The following is a 10588-nucleotide window of genomic DNA, read 5'->3' as shown; positions in this document are numbered from 1 at the left end:
TCTTACATATATAAGTTACAACCAATCTCTAAAGCAATTCACCAACTGGCATTATAACACCGCAGTAGAATTATCTTTCAAGCTTATCCTAAAAAAAAAAAAAAAGAGTCCTTAGAGGCTCAGCACTTCCCTTATTTACTCTATATACATTTAGCATATATATTATATTTAATTTAAACTAAAACCAAACTTATATCATACCCAGTTCTAAACTGGCGTCATCTAACAGATTATTATCATAAATCAATTTTAAATAAAATCAATACAAAATACATATTGCTAGTAATTTTGAATCTTTTTATTTTTTTAGCCCATTATTAGGCGGTAAATGAGCCACCTGACAGTAAGTGGTAACCGCTGCCCATAAACATTGGCGCTGTAAGAAATTTCATCCCCAATGCGCCAACAACCTTGAGAACTGAGAGATTATGTCCCTTATACACGTTGTTACTTGTATTTAGTTGGCTCATACACAATACAAAAATACTGTTACTGCTTAGGGGTAGAATATATGATGAGGGAATACCTACCCAGACGGGCTTGCACAAAGCCTCATGTTGTAAGTGATGATATATCTCGAATATACATGCCTGTTTCATACAGTTTGATAGATTGTTTCACTTTGAAGGTTATATTTACTGACCCTCTTCTAAGAAGCTATTCTTATATGTATAGCGTATAAATTATAACCTTCCTCAGTAAACTAATGCAAATATTTTTTCAAATCGGACCGATAGTTCCTGAGATTAACGAGATTAACCAAAAAAACTTCCCCGTTTTTCAATATTTATATTGAATCGAAGATATTAAAAGGAAAATGAAATGAAAATGTCAAAAAAATACATATTAGGTATCTTCTTAGTAAATAAAAAGGTATGTTTGTCTTAATAAATAAAAAGGTATGTATGTAACCTATTCATCCGAAGTTTTTAAAGGAAAATTCAATTGGATAATAAGTAGCTAAATTAAATAGTGTTTTAAATAAAGAATTAGATTATAAATAAAGATATATTACTGAAATGTTTAACTTGCACAATATAGCAAAGTTTATTACAATACAATTAGCAAAACTAAGATTTGTTTACTTTGTACGCCTTCTCCGATTCAGGTAATAAAGCTAAAGGTAAGTTAATATGTATACTCTATTCCAACCATAACACGATAAAAGCCAAATAAACAACATATAACAGCAAACGGACGCGATATCATTGGTCGAGAGCTTGATTAATCTATGATATTCACAATGGATTTCCGAAAAAATGGCGTTTTGATCGTCAACGAAACTGTTATCGGAATTTTTGAAGTAAAATAAAAGTGGAAATAAGTAGTTAAGTGTAATAGTGTTGTATTATATATAAAGATATATTAATCATAAACTCCTAGTAGTGCACAATATAGCTGAGTTATTAGCAAATCGCATGAAATGCGTAAATCTAAGGTTTGTTTATCTTTTTTCCTACTTCCATTGGAATAGGTAGTATTTACAGATACGAACTGAAAATCAAATTATAATAACATCTTAATGATAACTTATTTAAACAATTCAACCTATGCGGGAATATAGCTCGGTACCAATTTCCGATGATCAATTAATAAAAATATTTTAGAACTAAAACCCAAAAAAAGAAACGCTCGTACCATTTCAAACAGGGCTTTTTTCCTAAAGCTTGCTTTTGTTTTTACGATATGATGGTGAGTTACCCGAGTTGTCTGTGGGCGGTCTACTATTGCTTTAGTAACGAGGTCTGTTAACACCAGGATGCAATTTAAACTACTTTAACGTAAAATGCAACGAAAAACTTGTTACACAGAGTGATAAACTGCAGCCGTCAAACAACTAAATGCAAAATGCGACTTGTAAAGTTATCTGAAGTACCAGTATAATAAAGAGTAAAGTACACCAATTCTGTTTGGAGATAATATTTTAACATTCTGATTCTGATTCTGATCCTGATCTTACGGGCACAATTAAGATTGTAACACATTATAACAACATTTTATAACAAAACATCAATAAATTTTCTATATTATATACATAACAACATTTTTTTCTTTGTGCATCAATCACTTGAAAACCACGGAACTGTCCGGATATGGTGCTTTTTGTTTTTTTTTTTATTTCATGGTCTTACCTGTATAATCTTCATTCCGAACCTGTGTACGCACTTTTGTGCCGTATTTTACAGAATTGTAAAGTAAAGTCTACTTGAATAAAGTATATTTTAATTTTGATTTTGAATTTCTATGTTTCTACTTTTTTTATTTAATACTTGGCGAAGCGGACGGGTGACGGATATTAAAATACAATCAGGATAGACCCAAGTGATCCGACTGTACTGTGGTACTACTGATTTAGAATAAACGTCACTTCTATCAACGCTTAAAATGATTACGATGTTTATTTGAAAAAGATTAATATTATATGTAACATCAATTAAGGCGAAGAAATGAAAAAAATGTTTCTGATTTTCTGATTACAAAGTCAGTAATTAGAGGCAAAGGAAACATAATAATATAAATCTGGCGACAAAATGGCATATTTTGGCACAACTAAGATCAAAGCACATTGCAAATTAAATTGATAAACATTCCTCGTCAGACACATAAATAGTCATCATAAATTGGATTATGAGATTTACATACATCCGGATCCATATACACTCAGTCAATTTTGAAGTGAAACTCTTTTAAGTGCAATCAGAGTCAAATGTCAAGGTTGATTCGAGTGTAAAGTATTCCAATGGCAAGAAGAATAAATGTACACAAGCCTTACAAACCTTAGATTTACTGCTCTGATATATTATGCAGGACAACATTAAGGTTAGTTCTTGAATAGTTAATACATATATATTTATTTATAATGCAACACTATTATGCTTAACTTCTTAAATATCTACTTTAATTGTACTTCCACAGAACCAATAACAATTTTAGCGACATTCAAAACAACATTCAAATTTCTTCATCCAATTTTCTCTATTTATCACATGAATTTGTTGTTAAAGTTATTTATTTGTCTTTAATTCTTCTATGGTTCTTATAGGCTTTTAAGATACAAGCAACACAGATATAATACAAAAGTATCATAATGATGATACAGATTAAAATATCGCAATTTTTTTTTTTTTAATTTACTTAAATCTCATTTCAGTCTTTTGTTTAATAATGACTTATATCTTATAAATAGTCTTTTATTATTTTTTATCAAAGCCTAACAACTGTAACTAACAACAATGCATAATGGGTTATGTTGTTAAATTAATTAAACAAAAATTTTGTTGAAAAACTTAAAACCATTTTGTTGGTTATACATATATAAATTCTCTAATAATTATTTTTGTTACTGACTGAATATAATATGTTTGCCTAAAAAATAAATATTTTGAAAAATGATTCACTTATTGTAGATATTTTTCTTAGCTTGTATTTTCTTAAAATCTTTTTGACATTGTATTTTATAGAAAACAGCAAGATGATAATCATAATGCAAGATTCATAAAAAAATGTTCAAAACAATAAATTTTAATGAAAATTCTATTATTCTACCTGTGTATAGTAAAAATTGGTAAAATGTAGACTAATAATTAAAACGTATCATTGGCCAATGATGAACAGTGGCTGACTGTTTTAATGTTGTTGACAACTTAGCCCAACATAACATGTTCAATACAATAAATTGATAGCTATTATACCTATATCTTTGAGAGATATTTTATTTAAAAATAAAATATTTTTTATTTGTATTATAAAAATAATTTTAGTAAATAATGACTGACTGACTTATAATAAAGAAAATTATTTTATGTATTGTATTTGTATTGTATTCCTATCTTAGCATATTTAAAATTACAACAAAATATATGATTGTAAATATCTAGAAATATGTAAATGCAAACACTAGTATTTTGAAGCAACAAATGTTGTCGAACATTTTGGAACATAGGTAACCTAAAAGTAGTCGAAGGTCACCACTAGTAGATTAAATATTAACTTACCTAAAGGCTAAGATACGACGATCGATTAATATGACAAAGGTTTTGCTACTCTAAAAAAAACGTTTCAACTTATTATTAAAAACTTAAAATAATATGTAGTACCACAACAAACAAATTTTAACTGTCAACATCCATAGATTTATAAATGACAGTGACAGAACGACATTTGACATAATCATCGACAATTGTAATTGTTATAGAAAAATGTATATAGTCCATATCGTTGTTGCGCCTGCAAAAGTCGCTCTATATTTTTTTCTTATTTTTAGATTGTTATGCCGTTTTAATCGTTTCGTCGTTATTGTTTTTCTGTCAATAATTTCGTAGAGGCCTGGAACTTGAAAGTTGGCAATATTTACACTGTCTTTCTTCGAAAAATATTTGATCAAAGCGTTTAGTCCTGTACCTAAAATGTATTCGAACAAATCAGAATATACAGAGCAACGAAATAGAGGTGCACCTGTGGTTCGCTCATAATAAAGACAACAGTCTAATAAGCCTTAGTTACAATTTAACTGAAGATTTAACATTGGTAAACTCAGATCCAGATCATGAGTGTAGACAGTATTCTATTTTGTAATTAACCTGAAGAGTTAATTACTCATTTATTATATTTTTCAATTATAAGGTGCAACTGCAGCCTACGACTAGCTTCAAGGTTACGAAAGCAAGGAAATTACACATATATCTCTTTCTTTACACGATTTATGAATTTAGTTAAAATATATGAAAACATTTATTTTAACAGTAGTGTAAAATTAAAAGGGGACTGAAGAAAATTTAAATATGACGTAAACTTGAAACAGTAAATCCAGTTAATAGTAATTATTTGCAGTACCTAAAACCTGCTAATGCATCTTAGGGATTCTCGAAGATATTTATAAATTGTTTACGTTAAAAACCTTAAGCGTACATTAATTGTTTACAATAGTATCGAATAGGCTTTTTTAAATATTTGGACCAAATAAAACATTCTATGATATTTCACTCATTAGAATCTTAAGTAAGTCTAATTGAAATTAGAATTATTGGCGCCTTGCCAATTTAAGGTCTAGAAATTTGCTCATTCTAAAAATAAATTAAAACATTTTTAATTAATGTGATTTGATTGTGACGTCTAAATCTAATTCATAGAAATTAATGTAGTAGAAGACAAATTTCTATATTTAAAAAAGTGTATTGATTTTTCTTAGACTTTTATATGTTATCAGTGACAAGATATAACCTTGGTTTTAAACTCAAAAGAGTATAAAAATAATTAAAGTTACTCCTCTTGTATATTTTACAAAATTTAGACAAAAAATCATCAGGTCGTTGATCGTTATGTTTCAGTTATAAAATGATTTTTACTTGTATACGTAGCACGAAAATAACCGGCCGGGTGTCGCTGCGTGTGCGCCGCCAGTTGAAATATAAGCGCCGGTCGACCTACCCGCAAGTCTAGAAATATAACAAAACGTTTTTAACCGGAATTCTAATGTGGAAGTGCTAATGAGTGATAGTATATAGTGATATAATTTAGCCCCTTTACTGCAATGTGACACATATGTGATAGTGTTGGATGGACTCCAAATATAAGTGAACCATTAATTTAACAGTAACCAGGCATTTTTCCTTTAGTATTTGGTAATTGACAATTATTTTAAAATATTATTATTCGATATTTTTGTTTTTATTTATTCCTTTTTTACATTAGTAAAACTAAATGTTACCATAGATAAAGAAATATAAAATAAATAGAAACGATAGATATTTATTCATTGAATACCCTCTACAGTCATTTAAAATTAGTGTGGCTGAAAAAAATCTTCAAATACTTACCAATTAAAAATATTTATTCTTTGCAATAATATAGTATATAAAAAAATTCAAAATAATAAATTGGATCAATTTTTTGTTTTTATTTAATTTAAATGATTATGTATAAATGAGATAAAAATAATATTTTAAATTTTAAATATAGTATATACGTATTATTGAGAAACAAGTTCCTAATGTTTTCTGCAAATCTGAATTAAATAAAGTACGTAATTATATTTGTTAAGATGTGTGTTTATAATATATGAATTAAAACGATTTTCTTATTATTAAAAAAATATATCATAAAATTCATTTTTATTATAAGTAATTTTTATATTATTATAAAAGATATTTTTTGTGTCGGATGCTGGAGACAAATAATCTTGACCTAATTAGCGATCATTATATCCGTGCCATATCGTTTTTATTGATTTTTCTTTCCGTATACTTAAGTATCTTCTCCTAAATTAAATTCAAACATTTAACAGTTATTATCGACAAAGGTAATACAAAATATGACGTATCCAATATACATGTGTAAAAAAATCATATAATAATATATAATATTAAAAGTTTTCTTAATTAATATTTTTTTCTCGCATATATATATATATATATATATATTGATCGAAATTAAAATACTAAATGTAAATGTTTGATAATGCTTAAACGCAATGGCCATTATCGATAATACTATTTTGATAATTTATAATTTGAATTCAACTATCATATAAGCCAAAAGCAATTTTACTTAAGCAATCAAGCATTCAAGAGGTATAAACGATAAGTGATGTCACTGTGACGTCAGGACAGCTGTCTGGTTCAGGAGTAGACATCATGCTCTGGCAAAATTCCAAGATCATTCACTCAACGATTTCTTATGAAATGAGAACGACGTTAAATATCTTTATTCAAATACTTATGGAACAATACTTTTAGAAATAATGGAGCAGATTCGAGGTCACTAGGTCAATATTAACAAAACATTTCTTCTATTTTCAGTTCAGAAAGAATGACTCATATGAAAACTAAAAGATGAATAGTGGTACAAGGCGGGCTCTAACTGGCTCAATACATAAAATTAGGGAATTTGAATTGGAAAAAGTAAGATAAAATTAAAATCTGCTTGCTTAAGTTATACTTAAGATTATTAATCTGAACAAATTTGCATTATTCTCCTAGGTTTGTTTGGTCGAAGAATTTGATATACTGCAAATAGTTGGTGAAGGATGGTTTGGAAAAATACTTTTAGTAGAACACAGAGCATCTGATACAGAAATTGTTTTAAAGGCATTGCCAAAACCTTATGTATCTATACGAGATTTTTACAGAGAATTCCATTACGGCTTACATTTAAGTGCACACAAAAACATCGTAACTACATTCGATGTTGCCTTTGAGACTGCTGGTTTTTATGTTTTTTGTCAAGAATATGCACCTTTAGGTAAGATTTTCTTTATTTATATCGGGATTATTAGAAAATTCAGTTTTGTTGTGGCAATCAAATTATCACAGTCATATATCTATTTACTCTTTATTGGAAAAAGGCCAAACGTAAAATAAATGCACATTGCTTTGACCAGTACGGATGTTTCGTTGAAATCGAAATTATATAACATCGTAGATAGTGATGACGGCAAATTGTGTGAAAGATATGTCCAATTCATATACTCTATTAGCTTTTACTTTTTCTTTCAGGTGACTTAACATCAAATATGCTAGATACTGGGATAGGAGAAATCCATACAAAAAGAGTTGCAAAACAATTAGCTGCAGCTTTGGAACATTTACATCAAAGAGATCTTGTACATCGTGACGTCAAATTAGACAATATTCTTATATTTAAATCGGACTTTTCTAGAATAAAACTGTGTGATTTCGGTGAAACGAGAAAAGCACAATCTATAGTTAGAAGAAGAAATGAATGGTTACCCTATTCACCACCAGAAGTATTAAAACTGTCAATGGATAGCACGTACAAGTAATATATTTCTATATACAATTTTAAAACAAAAAATGTTATATGAAAATTAACGTTATTCAAGTTGGCTTTTAAATCGTCATTTTATTTTGTTACTTACTTACTTTAGAACTGTATTAAACGTAACGGTAGCAACGGTTCGAAATGTAGATTCTAACGAGAAGATCGGGCAAAAAATTCTCAGTAGTTACTCTTTCCCAACATTTAATTATAGTATTAGAATTGGTATAACTTATATCCACGAAATTGAATTCTTAAAAAAAGCAGAACGAATTACTCATCGTGTTTATTTTTAATTCCAGAGCGCTAATAAGTCACGATATTTGGCAATTTGGCGTAGTTATATTTATTTGCCTAACGGGTTGCTTGCCCTGGCAGAAAGCGGCCTTTGACGATCCTAGATATTTAAGGTAAGCTTTAAGTTTAATTATATATATTAAGTTTAAAATCCCAACAAGAGTTATTCATGACGATCGCGTTTTTGAATTCACGCAAAAACCACTGAGTTTTCATGATCTTCATTTGTGTTTCTAATTTATCTCGTGAATAGACATTGAAGGAAACCGACGTGAATAGACCTGCATGTGTCAAATGAAATCCTGATTCATGTATATATACCGATCGCATTGAATAACTGCTTTGATATATACCCCAAACCTTCTTCCGTTTTGGAGAAGAAGCATTTGCTTTTCAGTGAGATATTTGCGGGATGTTATTTTACTTTTCTTTGTGCAAAATACTCATTTATCTTTGCCACGACTCCAAGATATTTTATTTAAAGCAATGTTCATAGATGTTAAGAATAAAATATATGTATCTTTTAAGCTACTTCAACTGGTATAATAGCGCCAATCCTCTAAAAAAACAACCTAAACTATGGAAGATGGTGTCTTCCAAAGCTCAAAAAATGTTCAAGAAGTTTGTAGAGCCAAGAGTTGAAAAAAGAGCTTCCAATTTTATTGAACTGTCGCGATATATTGAGGATCGGTGGTTGGCAAAAGGATACACAGATCGTATTGGTAATATTTATATATTTAATTTTTGTAAAAGATGCATAAGACTTTGAATAAACAAGTTAATCGATACAATACAATTGCTGTTCTACTTTATTTTAGAACAAAAAAACGTACAATAAGTAACGAAAATTTACTTTCAGCTGGAGGAGATATTGATGAGCTTTGTCCATCAATGTATAGTTTTCACAGCGATCCTAACGAAAAGAACATATTACTCAAACATTTCAGGGATAATGGTATTGAAACCGTAGTTGATCGTCACGAGAAGAAGCAGAGGATTCGAGAGTGGATTCAAAACAGTGTCATTGAAGAAGCTGATGAAGAGGTCAGTGATAACAATTATTTATATTGACTAATTTCACTATAATGTATTGAATATATTCAATCTGGGATACAATGTCTTTTGATTTTAAAGATGGTTCACATTTAAATGTTAAATTGTTTTTCTTACAGGAAGAAAATGAACCAGAACCTACACCTTATGATGATAGTGATGTTGAATTAGAAGATCGATCACGACCCCATCCAATCGACGAAAGTCACAGAGTTACTCTACGTTTCGACACTGAAAAACACATTAATCCTAGAACAGGAGAAATAATTGAAGGAGTTAGTAGAACAACCGAAAAAAACCCTCTTTCTTATGATGTACAAAATATAGAACCTGTTGCACCTGCAAATGTTGTTCGCAGATATGGCGTAAAGGATGAATCTTCATCTCTCAGTTCGAACAAAGACAGTGCATACGGATCTATGGAAACTACAAACAAAAATACCATATCTCATTCTGATAACAAACATACCTTACAAATTGATAGAGTTTCAAACTATTCACCAAGTAGATCATTAAGCGCCATTTCACTTCAACAAAATACAACACCATTATCTTCTCACGCTCAAAGATTCCAAAAAAGTGAGGAAGTATTTTCTAAAGAATTAGACAATGCAAAAGGAAGTACATCGACGCTTCAATCTGTTGGAAATTCATCAAGATCAAATAGTATCCAAGTGACACGAAATAGCTCGCTTGAAAGTACAAACACAATTGATGTACCGCTTGAAAATGAAAATCCCAATCCGTCAAAACCAAACCCTGTCGTTACTCAAAATGGTTTCAGCCCAGGTCATAAGGTTCAGGAACCAAATAACACACAATCACCACCTTCATACGTATCAATGAAAAATTCGGTATACGAAAATGTTAACGGACGCAGTGAATTAACGAAATATAAAAGAAATGAAAACAATGTTGAAAATAATCAGTCAATTGATAGTCCATACACTTCAATGTTAAACATTGTTCAAGGACAAATAAAAATAAGTCCACATGCGAAAGAAATTAATAGAAACGTAGTTAATGTGTCAGTGACACAAGTAAGTCGCAATAATAAACGATAGTTTTTGCTCAATAATATATTAAATATTTTTTTATTTTAATACATAGGTCAAAATGTCTTTTTATTGTATTATCATTATTATATTCCAAGTTTATTTGCGTTTTAATGTATAATTATTAAACTTTTGCATACACTTATTGGCACACATACAACATTCATTTTATTATTTGTACATATTAGAAATAAGATAATATAATAATGTATGATCTATTACCATGTTTTGATATGTTTTATTTCGCATAAAAACTTTGTACGTTTATACCATTGATAATCATTTATACATGTAACTACTTTTATGTTTACACACATTTATAATAGTTAAAAAATCAAAATAACTTATCTAAATAAAGACACTTATATTTATTTGCTATAAAGAATATTATTTACATGAATAAAACT

At 29.0% G+C, this 10588-nt stretch overlaps 1 protein-coding gene across 1 annotated transcript; it reads left to right on the top strand.

Moving 5' to 3' along the window:
• Positions 1-5350: 5350 nt before the first annotated feature.
• On the top strand, positions 5351-10198 carry LOC113393985 (mitogen-activated protein kinase 9). Its single transcript, XM_026631136.2, has 8 exons — positions 5351-5621; positions 6798-6899; positions 6978-7239; positions 7494-7776; positions 8079-8186; positions 8602-8795; positions 8933-9117; positions 9246-10198. Exons 2-8 carry the CDS (start codon positions 6831-6833, stop codon positions 10188-10190), a joined length of 2046 nt encoding a protein of 681 aa, XP_026486921.2. The 5' UTR covers positions 5351-5621; positions 6798-6830; the 3' UTR covers positions 10191-10198.
• The last annotated feature ends 390 nt before the right edge of the window (positions 10199-10588 follow it).

This window comes from Vanessa tameamea, chromosome 16 (genome assembly GCF_037043105.1).
Source record: "Vanessa tameamea isolate UH-Manoa-2023 chromosome 16, ilVanTame1 primary haplotype, whole genome shotgun sequence".
NCBI classification, from domain to species: domain Eukaryota; kingdom Metazoa; phylum Arthropoda; class Insecta; order Lepidoptera; family Nymphalidae; genus Vanessa; species Vanessa tameamea.
This window is presented reverse-complemented; position numbering and strand designations above follow the sequence as displayed.